The 14,934-nt window shown below is 41.2% G+C and overlaps 4 protein-coding genes and 1 non-coding gene across 5 annotated transcripts; 2 read left to right on the top strand and 3 right to left on the bottom strand.

Annotated features, from left to right (window-relative positions):
* Nucleotides 1-6: 6 nt before the first annotated feature.
* Nucleotides 7-3,537, bottom strand: BCR41DRAFT_130010 (ACT domain-domain-containing protein). Its single transcript, XM_022019481.1, has 5 exons — nucleotides 3,232-3,537; nucleotides 2,802-2,953; nucleotides 2,353-2,413; nucleotides 990-1,562; nucleotides 7-890 (listed from the first exon to the last, which is right to left on the bottom strand). Exons 1-5 carry the CDS (start codon nucleotides 3,336-3,338, stop codon nucleotides 320-322), a joined length of 1,464 nt encoding a protein of 487 aa, XP_021879194.1. The 5' UTR covers nucleotides 3,339-3,537; the 3' UTR covers nucleotides 7-319.
* Nucleotides 3,538-5,416: 1,879 nt separating this feature from the next.
* Nucleotides 5,417-6,783, bottom strand: BCR41DRAFT_130044 (hypothetical protein). Its single transcript, XM_022019482.1, has one exon. The coding sequence runs from the start codon at nucleotides 6,508-6,510 to the stop codon at nucleotides 5,533-5,535; it is 978 nt and encodes a 325-aa protein (XP_021879195.1). The 5' UTR covers nucleotides 6,511-6,783; the 3' UTR covers nucleotides 5,417-5,532.
* Nucleotides 6,784-7,102: 319 nt separating this feature from the next.
* Nucleotides 7,103-7,187, bottom strand: BCR41DRAFT_t107. The gene has a single exon. It is a non-coding gene; the product is annotated as a tRNA-Leu (tRNA).
* Nucleotides 7,188-11,544: 4,357 nt separating this feature from the next.
* BCR41DRAFT_357705 (hypothetical protein) lies at nucleotides 11,545-12,031 on the top strand. Its single transcript, XM_022024943.1, has one exon. It carries the CDS (start codon nucleotides 11,587-11,589, stop codon nucleotides 11,869-11,871), a length of 285 nt encoding a protein of 94 aa, XP_021879196.1. The 5' UTR covers nucleotides 11,545-11,586; the 3' UTR covers nucleotides 11,872-12,031.
* Nucleotides 12,032-12,436: 405 nt separating this feature from the next.
* Nucleotides 12,437-14,564, top strand: BCR41DRAFT_357706 (Alpha/Beta hydrolase protein). Its single transcript, XM_022024944.1, has 3 exons — nucleotides 12,437-12,972; nucleotides 13,358-13,783; nucleotides 13,874-14,564. The coding sequence occupies exons 1-3, from the start codon at nucleotides 12,545-12,547 to the stop codon at nucleotides 14,478-14,480; spliced, it is 1,461 nt and encodes a 486-aa protein (XP_021879197.1). The 5' UTR covers nucleotides 12,437-12,544; the 3' UTR covers nucleotides 14,481-14,564.
* The last annotated feature ends 370 nt before the right edge of the window (nucleotides 14,565-14,934 follow it).

The following is a 14,934-nucleotide window of genomic DNA, read 5'->3' on the forward strand; positions in this document are numbered from 1 at the left end:
ACATATGCATTTTCTTTTATTATTATTTATTTACGCCTCATGATTTTATTCCCTGAATAAAATACTTTCATTCTAGTGTACAGATGGACGGTTTGATTTTGGTATTTTGTTACTGCAGTTTTGATTCTTCACTGAATATAAGATGTACATGGACATATTGTAACTAGTGTTGATTTTGAAAGGTGAAATGAATCTGATGCTGATTTGATGTTAGCTTATGTGCAGGTGCTGGAAAAAATAAATGACATCAGGGTTCTCTCGTAACATCAATGGATGATAAAATGTCTCGAACGACAGAAATGTTTGCTTTTTTCTCCATTCAAGTCGAGACGCCCTCAACCAGTGATGATCCGTCTCCACATGTATCAGCCTTGTAGACTTCTGAAGCGTCTGCAGTTGTTGATACAGGTGATAGTTCTGCTGCTTCCATCTCCGACAATGAGTCTGAGAGTGAAGCTGTGTCAATGGATTGTATTGACTTTGCGTCCCGTTGGCAATGACGATGGCGACGCTGATGGCGATGCTGTTGGGCATACTGTGTTTCTGTTTCGCCCTGTTCCTGCGACGACGATGATGACACACCAAGAGCCTTAGCAGTCTCCTCCAAACATGTAACTGCCTTGTCGAAGTCTTGATCGTTGACCATGATGTAATCCGAACTAAATGTGCTCAGATAGAAGAGCCCAATACCATCATCACTCAATGGTCTAGTGAACTGACATACGGTTCCACATTCATCAAACCCAAGTGGGCCATCGCCGATCGAGATTGGACGCCAATTTCCCGCTTGAGTGTTGAGGGTGTGGTCTGGGAACAAACTCATGGTGGCATCATCCATGATAATACTGAGGGTTGAATCAGTCTGAGTGAACGAGAAAAAACGACTTTCTCTATTTTTTTGGAGGGGTTTTCACAAGTTGAGAAACAAGTTATTTTAAAATCCTATCCAGTACAAGCTTTCCTGTTGTCTTCTCATGAGATGTACATACCTATTATCAAAAAAGATGGATTCAAGCAATCGAATAGCTAACTGATCCATCAGACCATGCTCCATGCTTGTAATATGCAGTCGATGTGGATAGTTAGCTTGATAAGGTTGCCTAGCTCTTGCAGCCCTTGCTCCGTCCTTGAGAGATAATGACGAGATCAATGACGGGTCTAGTCCCTGAATGGTCGTATCAAGAACATGGCTTCCATGGCCGCTTGCCAACCCACTACTGGGCCCACTCGTTGCCTCACTTCCAATACCACTGTCTTCGCACCCGCTGCTGCTTTGAGCATCATCTGCTCCATTTTCACAGCGGCCATCCAATCCAACTGAAAGACTAGATTGACGCCCTCGCGTCATGGCTGCTCCAACCAAAAGTGCATCTTGAAGCGATGTGATCTCGGAGGGACAGGTTGGAAAGCTTTCGTCCCAAGACTGTAAGTCTGATGGTTGTAAGCCAACATCCTCTAATGGATTATTACTTATGGTAAACGTGTTGGAGAGACACTCGAGTGCTCGAAGAAGGTCGCATTCAGGTAACAGCGTAAAGTCTGCGTCATAGGTAGATATTTGCCTGTATGCATATAGACGTCAGCATCGAGAATAAAGGGAGATAAAGAGGTCAGATTCATTTGTATTGTTAGATTATGCAAGTGTGGATTCTTTTTTATCGTTGTCTTTGTCAATGAAGGTCATTGTCAAATCTATTGTTGATGTGTATATTTTGGGTTTTCCTTGTGCTCAGACAGAATTTTTGCACATTCACACCGCTTCGCCTGATGGAAAAAAAGATTTAAAGTTTATGACCTCATCGAATTGTGGAATTGTGCAGGGAAAAAGGAGGGAAGAGATGTTTGAGAGTTTAGATAAAATGAGATGTGTCTGATTGCTTCACAAAAGAGGTAGAGGATGACAACACAGGAAAAAAAAAAAGCGTCGGAGAACTTCATTGTTTGGTCGCATGAAATGAAATGAAGAGGCAAGACAGGTTTTGCGAAAGGGTCGGAAGAAAAGATTTCCCCAGTATTGCGCGCATTGTTGCATTATTTGCATTGCATTCTCATGAACACAAGCACACACACAGACTCCAGATCGCGTTTGCATTTCTCTTTTGATGGTGACCCAGCTCTGGATTGTTGATCTGCAGCCCCCCAATCATTCTATTAAACTGCCCTTCATTCTATCGCCTTCTTCTGAATACTTTCAGGGGATTATTCCACTTCGAAATTCGCTCATTTTCCTTGACGCAAGCGTCATTCATGTCACCATTTGCTCTTCACACTTATTTACTTTCCATAGTGAACAAGCAGCATAAAAAAGGGTTTACAGGCTTGCACAGTCAATGATGAATGATGTAGACTTACATGATGGAGACATTAATGTCTGCCAAGGGCTTTGAGACTTGAGAGACCACTTCCAAGGCGCCTATTTACAAAAAGCACAAGTTAATGAAATGACTAATTTAGTGGCAATCATGATGGGTACCGACTTCCTTTCCTCCGTCTCCTTTGAGCAATGTTAAAAATTGAAGAGGAGGCGAGAAAAATAGACAAAGGGGGTAAAGAGCACAGAGCTGAAAAAAAAAAAAAAATAGCAGTAGCAGCAAACGGTTCAGAGTAGGGGACCCTGCCCATATCCAAATGCATCTCTTTTTTTATATTTGAGCGCTTATTCTGAATGTCCCCCGATCTTTCCATAACCCAACTTTGTAATTTTATTTTTCAACCGCGCCTTTCCGTCTTTTTTTAGTGTTATAGAAAGACCGTGCTATAAGCATAATAGGCATGATAGAAACATGGTAATGAGATCTTACCGAGGCCCGACTCGCCAGGCTCGATCTGTACAGCCCGCCATATCACATTACAGATACTGAGTGTGTCCTCGGGAAATCCAGAGAGATGTGTCTCATCCAGGATGAGCGAGACTTCTTTGTCGGTTTCTGTGTACGAAAAAAAGTGTTGTGGCCTTTTTTTTTTAGTATTTGTTATTGTGGTTGTAGTTGGTGTTGTAGTTGTTTGTCGGAGTAGGTGTCGTGAAGATAGAAAAAGATGAATTGTTCGAGTAAACAGTTCAAGTGAGATGAGCAGGTCATCCAGAATGCAGAAAAAGAGGAAGGAATAGACGGAATAAAGAAAAGTCTCCAAGTTAGTCTATGGTAGCGAAGATGATGATGCATCACATATACTGAAAAAAGCTAGAAATCAAAAAAAAAAAAAAAAAAAAAAAAAATCAGTCTACGCTACCCTGCTGGGAATAAGACAAGCTTCATGAGTTGATGTGTGCATCGCGGAATATCTGCTTTTTCGATTGACGCCAGTTTAAGACGAAATGGAAGTATATCGACAATCATCTTTTGTCGCTTTGATCTTTTGATGCTGGTGGATTATAACAGTAAAGTTGTGTCGTAATAAACTGGTAGTTAAAACGAAAGCTGAATGAACAATGACGGTTTAAAGAAAATGAAAGAATAAAGGACAAGTAAATCGTGGACGCGTTCGAGAGAAAAAAAAAATGTATAAAAAAAGGCTTGATTTAACAGTAAGAGTGGTGTAGGAGTGAATGATGATATCGATCAAAGAAGAAGTCGAGTAGATTGGATGAAAAGATGCTCGCTAAAAGATTGTGAGAAGAAGAGGAAGGAAGAGATGGAGAGCTTGGTAGTTCACGAGAAAGAGAAGAGGAGTGGTAGCAAAAAGAAAAAAGTGGGAGCAAGTAAAGACTAGGGTGCAACAAAGCTTCTATTTTGCATTTATAAAAAATAAAAAAGGAAGCATGCGTTTAGTGTGTGCCTGGCTTTGTGTCTATCACTGCTATTGAGAATAGAAGAAGCTAATGAAGAAGCTAAATGACAATGAGAGAACAAGATTGAATGGCGTTTTGAATTGTTGGGAGAAAGAGGAAAAAAAAAAAAAAAAAAAAAAGAGAGAGAGAGAGAGAGAGAGAGAAAGGAGACCATGGTGCCAGACTAAAAAGAACGTTCACGCTAATAATGTAACATTCACTCTTATTGCACACTCATGAAATGTATATGCAGTTATATATATACATAATTACTATGTTCTTTTTTGCAAATGCATGCATGGATGTAAATACATGTTCAATACATGAAATATATACATGGACGAATGTAAAGTCAAGTAGAGTTGACTCCGTTAAAAGTATAATGAGAGTATATCACTCTATGATGAGCGATCATCGCTTTGATCCAGTGCCGTTCACAAAGGACCATGCCCAAAGCTCATGATTTTCCGCCTGTTTACCTCCCCTTTTGTCCCTCGTGCAACCATGAACCATGGAGAGAAAGATGGACAAAGAGCACAAAGTCGAAGAGAAATCTAGTCGCAAGGAGACACAGACACAGAGATGCGAGACAACACAAACACTCACTGAGTCCGAGATTTGCATGTAATAAATAACATGCAAGTAGATACAAATTCAAGCAGACTCACTTGATCATTCTCATCGATGCATGTCATGTCATTTGATTCATGACCTGACCATGTTCATCAGATTAAAGTCCTTCATGGCACATTGCTACACTACCTTTGGTCTGCGCAGAATAAAAAAAAAACTGCGCATAGTAAGAGAACTAATGCAAATTCAAACTGGCTAAACGCTGAAGAATGCTACTCAACACGGACTTGCGCCCACACTCTTTTGATAGAAGGTCAGATAGCAAAGTTTTTAATCAATGATGTTTATAATGTTTACACCCTACAATGTTATTTTTTTTTTTCAGTGCAAAGATAGACAAATTATGCTCATTGAACTCACTTTTTGATAATCGCGTCATGCCATGTCTCTTGTTCAAAACAGTGTGGAGGACGCGTGAGGACGCGTGGCTGCACGAGACACAAAGGCAATTCGATTCATGCCAACTTTTTTCTTTTCTTTTACAGGTACACACTCTCATGCACACACACAAAGTTTATCATGACTCCCCCACTTTTTTCCGTGTGAACATAGAGGTGCGAATGACGTCAAAGTCCAGAGAGGTTCCTGATCTTTTTAGTGTGCTTCGTTCCTTGTTATTCTTACACTATCTCATTTCATCTACTAAAAACAACAAAGAGCTTCTACATGTCGCACCATGTGCTCCTATTCTCGTCTCTCATTTTTTGGGTCAAAAGCCAACCATTCCTTAATTCACCAACTATGTAAGTAAAACATCAGTTAAATAAAGCTAGCCTACTCCCTTAGAATTTTAGCAGCAAAAAATAAGAGAACTTGGAAGAGCAAGGCAAAATGATGAGACAAAGGAGACAAGGACAGCACTATTATGGTTATTTATATTAGTATTTTACAATCTTAAATGTTATTATAGCCATGACTCCTGACAGGTTGGTCATCATAGGCCTCCATCTGGAAGTCGTTGTTCCTGTCTTTATAGATGAATGCAGATGTAAAAATAAAAAATTAGGACTTCTTAATCAAACGATTAAATAAAGCAAGAGAAACATTGTATCTTCAATTTGTCACATCAGCTGCGATTTTTTTTTTACTTCGCCCAGAAGACAGTATTTTTTCATGCCCATTTTTTTAAATCACTTACCATCTACAACTCTGCTCCATTTCTGAAGCTTTTCCTTCCTCATACGACGCTGATAAATCACAGCACCAAAGTAGATCAAGACCAGAAGCCCTACTACCGGCAAAATCACTTGCCATGCTGAAAATCCACCTCCAGAATTGACTTCACGATGGAGCAATTGGCAGGTCTTGTTCTCGGACAGGTCTCCAGATTCAAACTCACACCGAACTGCTGTCGCATTGGCTGCAGGGATCGGTGAGTTGTTTTCATTGAGACCCAAAGCTAATGGATTGCATTGCCAAGAAGAGGTGCATTGTTGGCCCAAGATGGGTCTAAGCAAACACTTGCCCATCATGCACGCCAGATGTGGCTCACAATTTGAGAATGCAGTGTACCAGTTGGTCCTAGTTTGATCATATCTGGATAAAAGTAGGTTCTTGGGCAGTGTTCCTTGGATGAGATCGTATACCATCATGGCTAGACCGGTAGTCTTGGGAATGGGAAAAAGAGAGCAGTTTGCATTTAATTGAGAGCGTTGCCCGGACCAGCCGGGAACCGATGGAATACCAGAGTCGTTTCTGGAAAGAATGTAACCCCAGTTGAGTGATTTATCTAAACACACTAGGCCATCCTCGAGAACAAAACACTCCTTATTGTCACCACAGTAAGGCATCGTCAGACAATCAATTGTACCGGGCGGATGTGGGTTTTTCGCCGGTCCTGGTGTCGGAGTGGCTGGTATTAGCGGCTCTGCTGTCGTTGTTGGTGAGGGCAGGTCTGTAAGCGAAAACGAGGTCGTAGGTTCACCACTAAAAGGCGGTGATGGCATTGTTGGTAGCGCTGTCTCTTCTGTTGCTATCGTTGTCAATGTTGTTGAGCCAGTGTCCTGCGCACGAACCCTTGAGATAAGCAAGATGCTTATACAAGCGACAAAGAAAAGTCGTCGGGTTTTTGCTAAAACGGCTCTCCGTAAACAAGTGCAATCACGCATTTTGGATAAAAGCCAACGAATATCTTGTAGTGAGAGACAAAGCTTGGATTTCCTGAAAAAGTATATAAAATCACAGCCCTGGAATAGATTGATTGAATGTGATGAAATGCACAGTGAAAATTCAATTAGATCAAGGAGCTAGCATCGCAAAGTCGTAAAGTGTGACGACGGACAGAAAAAGATCTATAACAGAGACAATCGGAATGCGAGACGTGAAGCACAGTTAGATGAGTGGATTAGGATGGATGAGAAAAAAGTGATGAGGGATTGTAGAGATATCTTATTGAACGGGTCGCAAACCATTCCGCCTAAATTTAAGATTTTGTTTTCTGAGAGCTTTGCCTACTCACACCACGACACACACTCAAGCTAAGCTGTCATCCAACCTTTTTTCCGTAACTCACAGTTATTCCGAATGTTCAAATACAAAATAAATCGGACTAAAGAGATATAAAGTGATGACTACTTGTCATATCAACCTGAATACTGAATTAGCCTCCCTTTCATAAAAGAAAAAGTCGTTGGCTTTGTAATCAACAGGAAGTTATGAGACTATGTGACACAAAGATCATGTGGGAAAAAGCGCAAAACTTGGGCACAGTGGGATTCGAACCCACGCGTTCCAGGAACATTGTGTCTTAAGCACAACGCGTTAGACCAGACTCCGCCATATGCCCAGAACCATAATCAATTGCCGAGACTCTTGATTGGCTGGAAGTTGAAAACTCTTGTACATACACATTATTATATTCCTAGATTCATCATGTGATCGAAGCTTGGCTTTATGTCACGTGAAATACTAGCACCTAAGAAATGACTAGCAGTAGCCCGTGCGATGCACAGGTGTGAATTTTTGAACAAAATAATTTATTATTTTTATTTTTATACTTATTGGAGAACGCTCTTGTATACAATGTTCCTTGTATAAAACACCTTCAAACCCAGGAAATATGCCATTGTCTATTAAAACCCTCAGATCTCTTGGATTGGAGCAGCGTGATAGTGCAACATACAGTTGACCATGAGTAAACACGGGAGCAGGGAGATAAATACCCACCTTCTCAAGAGTTTGCCCCTGCGACTTGTTAATTGTCATAGCGAATGCTGGCTTGATGGGGAATTGATACCGTGTAAACTTCACAGGTGATGTTTGGTCATCATCAGCAGTTGTCAGGGGGATGCGCGGAATAAACACTCTTTTTCCTTTTAAAGCGCCTGTGATAACTTCTGCTTCCATGCATCTTGAGGAAAGACCACGCACAATAAGTCGGGTACCATTACACAATCCACGCTTGGCGTTCATATTCCTTAACAACATGATAGGCTGGCCGATCTTTAGTAGCAGCTTAAATGGTGGCAATCCTGATGGCTCCAAAGTGTTGAGGTACTCGACTGGATATAGGCCAGCCTCCACATCATCAGTGACTGAGTCATGGGCTTGATAAGTCCCAATGTTTTCACCATAAAGCATTTTGGTTGCAATATCCTTAATCGCATTGACACTTTTGTTGAGAGGAGTCAATATGGCTCTTTTCATCATGTCATCAGGGAGCAATGGAGTAGTCTCAAGGCTGGGATACATGTAACTAATGAGCTGTTTAACATGCGAATCCCCACCTGCTGCTGGCTTGAAGATGTAGGCTTCGGGAATGCTGATATAGTCGGAATGGTTTGCTAGATCAACAGTCGGTAAGGCGCCTTCTCCGACCTGGAGCAAGAACTGAACAAATGGACCATTGCTCGGATCATTCACCACCCTCATGTTTTGTGAAAGCTTCATGACTTCTACTTTGCTCCAGATGTTTGGAGAGTTCTTTAGACAGGACCTAACAATTTGCTCCACTGTTCCTCGTACAACAACAGGTAGGGTCTGCCGGAAATCTCCACCAAAAACGACAATCTTCCCACCAAATGGCTCATCCACCTTCAAAACATCTTTTAGCGTCCTATCGACAGCTTCAAAAATATGTCGATGCTGTGTTGGAGCCTCATCCCAAATGATAATTTTAGCATCAGAAATTTTTTGAGCCAATTCTGACCTGGCGGCAATGTTGCACACCGTGTCAGCTTTACATGCGAGAGGAATCTTGAAAACTGAATGTGCAGTGCGACCTTCGCGCAAAATTAAAGCAGCAATTTCTGAAGAGGCTACAGTAATGACTCTCCAGGATCCAGCTCATCCAATATTTCCTGCCACTTCGGATTACAGGTAAATGTAATGAAAAGATCTGGTTTTCCATACTGTCGTACAATCGCCATGGAATCTTGGAATAGTTGATGCATATGACGTGGACCTCCAGTGAAAGATGAAGGGAGTACTATCCGCTTTCCAGTATTGGCAGAATCAACATTTGCATCATCATTTATGGCATCAACTATTCCTTGATACAGATCGGCACGAATTTCCTCTTGATGATCTTTGACAAACCTCAGTCTCTCCGATTCGATTTTGGCATACTGGTCAACAACGTATTGATGGCAAAGACGTCCAAATAGCCAAAAGTAGCATCTCTGATCTGTGTCACTAATTGCTCTGATTTGCAGGCGATAGGCATAGAATTCCCGAGTTGAAACATATTTAACCCTCGTGTTGTCAAAGAACCAATTCTATGAACAACTGTCCCCTGAATCCGGAATGTATACGCTCCATCTTGTCCGTTTGCAAGGGCCTGATCAACATTGACTCCAATGGAGGTGAACGATAGCGACGCATTGTATTTCTTGATATCGTGCAAGAATTCCTTAAATTCTGGAATAACACCACTTAAAACCTCTAGGATGAATGGAAGTGGCTCAATAATGGGCAATACAACTCGACCTCTCTGACAGCAGATGGAGTATTTAAAGTCCTGATTTTGCTTCTTATTACTTCGTTCCTCTTTCCACACTTTCGCCTGACAATCTGGACATTTTATCATCCGATCAAGGTGATGTCTGTGATTTTTAATACTGTTGCCTCTGATTAGATTTTCATTAAAAGGTCGCCTAGCAATGAAAGGTCGCCTAGCAATAGGAACTTGTACTGGAAGTGGAGGTCGTGGTGGGGGATGATAAGGCTCAAATTCATATTCTTCCTCGCGGTTACTTCTGTTCAGGTTAATGTTCTCATTACGTGAATTTTGCACCTCCATGTCACGCTCACTTTGATTTTGAAAAATTGAAAAAAAATATTTATTTAATTATTAGTTCAGCTTTTCCTACACTTGTATCCTACATCCTATATATACTTATCCATTCCTCTGTTGCTCTGTCGTGTTGTCTTGTCATATTGTCATATATGTTCTGCATTTTCCAATTATCACTTATACTCACTTATCAATGACGGGGATAATATTCTCAGGACAATTTTCCAAATGTCCATGTATTCTTGGACGACTACATGTCTTACATCTGTTGAAAAGACACTCATTACTATTTGATCGTTCATGCGTAACTTCAACTAATTCTCCACGACGCGCATATTCTTTAACGCATTGGTTGCAAACCATTGTTGAAGTAAGGGAATAAGGGAATGAAAGGGGAGGAGGAGGAAATAAGGGTGAATCTATTTGACAACCCGGGTTGTCACTCTTATTTGACAGCCCCCCCCTAATTTAGCAATCACATCGGCTTATTTGGCAACCCAGGTCTTCAATTTTCACTTTTTTGTTATTTGACAACCCGGGTTGTCAAAAAAAGAAGAAAAATTGTCTTTTTCAACCTGTCACATGACAAGTCTTCACCATCTTGCACTTTTGGAGGGCCTTTCTCAGCTGGATTTCTAAAATGGTGGCAACACTCCATTATCATGACTGTGGTTATAGCTCTCTTTTTTTTCCTTTCCGCGTCTTACGCATGCGCCATCAAGCGTCGCATAACCACTCCGAATTTATGCATGCTTATCTATCCAAAAAAACCCCTTAGTGCATGTTACCCGTATAGGCACATTTTCTATAAAAGCAAACCCTTGTTTTAGAAATCAGTTGTAATAAAAAAACAACACCTCGTAACCAAAAAAAAAAAGTTTGTTATTTGATGGAAGCTTTTAGATTGCTGGAGGGATTTCATGTTGCTGAGGGATAGCAATAGAAACGATTTTCACATAATAATCTTGCCAATAAAAAAAGGGTTGTCAAATAACAGTGAGCTTGGGGTTGTCAAATTAGATATTTTACTATTTGGCAACCCGGGTTGTCACGCAAAGAAAAAAAATTGAGAAAAATAATTAAGGGGGGGGTTGTCAAATAAGAGTGACAACCCGGGTTGTCAAATAGATTAATTCATAGTATATTAGAGATATGACATTTCTTTTTAGATATCAAAATGACACATGTTTTAGATTAGGCCATTTGAGCCAGGCACAAGACCCCATAAGGAAGGCAACCCATTTGTAGAGCAAATCCTCAGTAGAAATTCTACATGCCTTTATGGGCCCTTGATTTTCAGCAATCGGAAAGAAAAGAAAGGTTGAATAAGCTTGGTATGAAAATTAGTTATTTGCGAGTAATGTGACATTATTTGCTGTCCCTGACATCATTGCTGGCTGTTGAAATCAAACCCTTTAGTCCGTTTGGTCAGACACGTAAATGTTCAGACGCTACGAGTTGGTGTGGTGTACTGAAAGGAGGTTTTTGGTTAGTCTTGAGTCAATTACAGATACTCCACTTGTAAAGAACACCTTTTAATTGACTTGAGTAACAAAAAAAGCATTGAAGAGATGGGCGTCATCCTGACGATTTGACATTGTTCTTAATTATACAAACCTTGTCAGCACTCAGCAGGCAGCAAAATCATTGGACGTTTAAAGCAGTGTAATGATTACATGAAATTGAACTGGGACTCCAATTCCTACCCCACATGAGCAACTGTCTTTACATGGCTAAGATGACCTATCATCATCCAATATCCGTCATTCTTTCATCATTTACTTTAAAGTCTAGCTTGTTCAATAAAGAGGCCTTGAGACATCGAAGGAACAAAAGTATAAATACCGTCTCTTCTCCTATTTTTTTTGTTCATCAACTCAACTCTCAAAAACTTCTATCACAACTCATACACACTCAAACACTTAACAAAAGAAACAACACTTTATCCAACATGGCAAGCAAGATCACCAACACTGTCAAGGAGGCCGTCGGCAACACCAAGGAGAAGCTCGGCCACGCCACTCACAACGAGAACATGGCTGCATCCGGTGCCGCCCAAAGCGCTCAAGCTCATGCCGCCAAGCAGCAAGCCAGCCACGAGCGTCATGCTGAAGGACTTGCCCACAACGTCGAGGGTAACACTCAAAAGGCTACGGGCAACCTCACTAACGATCATTCCCTCAAGGCTCGTGGCCATGCTAACGATGCCCTCGGCAACGTCCAACGCTCCGTCTAAAGCCCTCAAGATCGATCCCTTAAAGGAGATGTTCGGAGTATTATCGATTAGGAATCACTTAATGTTCTTGAAGCGCTGGCTATTCCATGCTTAACAAACACAATCTGTTCTACTTTTGACACTTCTTTTGTAAATAAATAAACATATTTGTAATAACTGATATTTGATGCCTTTTGTGCCTCATTTCTATATTGCTGTGGGTCCTTATCATAAAAGAAAAAAAACTACTACTGTGGGCAACATATTTCGTGGTGAAGAAAAAGTGAAAAAGGATGTAAAATGTAAAAAGGGAAGAAAACGAGGGCTATCCTACAGCCTACATCCTTTAATCTCACAAAGACGTGTATGTTTTTGCAACGGAACAGAGTTGTGAACACATACGCACTGACCAAGAAAGGGTTGACAAAAATGGCAACAACAACGTGAACATTGCTTTCAATCGGAGACGGGAGAGCATTCCTCTCGATCACCACCGTTATTTAGATATTTTCTCCGGTAGAAGAATTTCCCTTCCCGGCAAAGTGTTCCTAGCAGAATGGTATAAAAAGTATCTTTCCTTTACTGTCTTTTTTTTTCTTTTTTTTCTTTTCTCATCGCCTTCCGCTGTCTCCTATCTTTTTCTTGGTTCCTCATTCCACTTACGATCTCTGTTCATTCGTTTGTTCATTTCGACATGTCGTTTAACATGGACCTAGAAACGGTCCAGCAGTTTGTGCTGGGTCAGCATCCCACATGGGAGGTTCTCAACAACACAGAAACGGGCGCAAAGATATTGGTCTATCATCAAGAGAAGCCACTTGTGATCCCACTCTTGATCCTCTTGCCCTTCTTACTCATTGCTCTCTTCCGCATGTATACAAACTCACCCGTGGTCCTATCCTACAACAAGAAGCCTGTTTCGATCAACCTTTATGATCCAAAAACAGGCAAGATGTATCAAGAAAATTATATCGATTACATCAAGCGCAAGTGTCCCTCACTTGTCGACCGTTCCAAGGGCGCTGTTTTCAAGCCCACACTCTGGATGACCAGTGGACATCTTCAGACTGCTTATGCTGCTTACATTAATTTCACGACTCGCTACCTCATCGATTACCAAAGGTATGCTTCATTTCAACATTTTGGTGTTTGCAAAAAAAAAAGTGCCAAATGCCCTGAATATCTTGAATATCCCTTTTTTTTTTTTTTTTTTTTTATCTGATCGAGCCAATAATTACTCGAAGCGAAAACGAAGATAAAAAAAATGCCTTGTTAGAATCATTTGGGCCTCTGTTTTTTTTTTTTTTTTTCTTTTTACGAACATCTTTTACCACATCAACATTTGGCGCAATTAAGTTTCCAAACATGCTTACGTTTTTTTTTGCTATCATGCATCTGCATAAATTTGAGATGTTTATTCACGCTAAAGTCTAACCCCTTGGCTTATGCTTTTTACTGTTCTTCCATCTTTTTCTCCGGCTTTGCATTTTTTTTCTGGTCTGTTTAGGGAGCTGCTGTCAACCCCGGATGGGGGAACGGTATCAATCGACTGGGCACCTTCATTTGAAAAGAAGCCTGTAGATGATACGCCAACATTGGTGATTTTGCATGGCCTCACAGGAGGAAGCTACGAGTCATATATCCGGTCCTTAATTGAAGTCTTGACACAAGAGCATGGCTACCGCTGTGTGGTCTTCAATGCTCGTGCTTGTGCTGATACAGACCTGACCTCTGCTCAACTTTACTGTGGCTCCTGGACAGATGATCTTCGAATGGTTGTCAAGCATATCCGCAAAACTCTCCCCGAGGCTAAACTCATGAGTATTGGTTTCAGTTTAGGATCAAACATTCTGATGAATTACATGGGTGAGGAAGGAGATCAATGCGAGTTTATGGGAGCCATCTCTGTTGGCAATCCTTATGATTTGATGGGGTAAGCAAAATTTAAGATCCTTTTTAACTCTTCCCCTGATTGTGAGAAAAAGACTGATCTAATCTCGAATTTTTGCCACACCATTTTTAGAACATGCTACAACATGGAGCGCGGATTCTTGGGGCACAACCTTTACTCACCAGCAATGGGAGGCAACTTGAAGAGAATCTTTTTCAAACATGCGAAGATGTTTGAAAATACAGATATTGATATCGAAGATGTTCGACGTGGTGTTACAATCCGTGACTTTGATGACCGAGTCACCCGCAAGATTTTCAAGTACAGAACTGTTCACGAGTATTATCGAATGGCCTCATGCTGTCAGCGTATCTTGGATATCAAAAGACCCTTCCTTTGCCTCAGTGCCTTGGATGATCCTATTGCTATAGCGGAATGTATTCCCCGTGATGAAATTAAAGGAAATCCTTTCGGATTGTTGGTGACCACAGCCCGTGGCGGACACTTGGGCTGGTTCGAAGGCTTCTTCAGTCAAGATCGCTGGTGCACGAAGCCTTTGTCCGAATACTGTATAGCTATGTTCGAGGCTGACCCTAGACCTGTCTCGGATTCTCCTTCCATTAAATCGCTCTATGCCAATATTGGCGCTCAGGAGGATGATTTGGCCAACCAGAGCCATACTGTCCGTGATCTCTCTACAGCTGGAGGCGCCACAATTAAGCCTGTCAGGTCTCTCTAGAAGCAGTCGTTAGAAACTAGCCTATTTCTTTCTTATTAGATTTCAATATATATTTGTGCGACCCTTCGCCTTATTCTTTATGGCATCTCATTTTGACGATCCCCTTGGCTTCTTCTCTCATTGTATCTAATCTTGATTAGTATCTATATAGCCTCCTAAAATCAACTTTTGCCAAGTGAATATTCTAATTTGAGATGGCGCCCATTTTGACCATCGATCATCTTTGTTATTACCGCTGAGCTAGAGCATGAGGATTACTGCTCCTACTGAGTTAGAGCATGGAGACACACGGGGAAATAGAATCTGAATACCCTTCGAATAGGGCCATTGAATGCCTGTGCGTTCTTGACATTGTCCTATTGCGCACTTTACATGTCATAGACGATTGTGGCCTTGGAGTCGCATGAAGATTGATTATTCCTCTAGGGTAGGGAATACGGGATATTACCGGTAC

The sequence above is a fragment of the Lobosporangium transversale genome (assembly GCF_002105155.1).
Source record: "Lobosporangium transversale strain NRRL 3116 chromosome Unknown BCR41scaffold_31, whole genome shotgun sequence".
Classification (NCBI taxonomy): domain Eukaryota; kingdom Fungi; phylum Mortierellomycota; class Mortierellomycetes; order Mortierellales; family Mortierellaceae; genus Lobosporangium; species Lobosporangium transversale.

Excerpts from the sequence above, each read along its gene's own strand:
- BCR41DRAFT_357705 (XM_022024943.1), top strand. The coding sequence starts at position 11,587 with ATGGCAAGCAAGATCACCAACACTGTCAAGGAGGCCGTCGGCAACACC.
- BCR41DRAFT_130044 (XM_022019482.1), bottom strand. The coding sequence starts at position 6,510 with ATGCGTGATTGCACTTGTTTACGGAGAGCCGTTTTAGCAAAAACCCGA.
- BCR41DRAFT_357706 (XM_022024944.1), top strand. The coding sequence starts at position 12,545 with ATGTCGTTTAACATGGACCTAGAAACGGTCCAGCAGTTTGTGCTGGGT. Across the intron at positions 12,973-13,357 it reads TACCTCATCGATTACCAAAG|GGAGCTGCTGTCAACCCCGG; the intron begins GTATGCTTCATT and ends TGGTCTGTTTAG. Across the intron at positions 13,784-13,873 it reads AATCCTTATGATTTGATGGG|AACATGCTACAACATGGAGC; the intron begins GTAAGCAAAATT and ends CACCATTTTTAG.
- BCR41DRAFT_130010 (XM_022019481.1), bottom strand. The coding sequence starts at position 3,338 with ATGATTGTCGATATACTTCCATTTCGTCTTAAACTGGCGTCAATCGAA. Across the intron at positions 2,954-3,231 it reads CTTGTCTTATTCCCAGCAGG|GCCACAACACTTTTTTTCGT; the intron begins GTAGCGTAGACT and ends TAAAAAAAAAAG. Across the intron at positions 891-989 it reads TCCATCTTTTTTGATAATAG|AGAAAGTCGTTTTTTCTCGT; the intron begins GTATGTACATCT and ends CCAAAAAAATAG.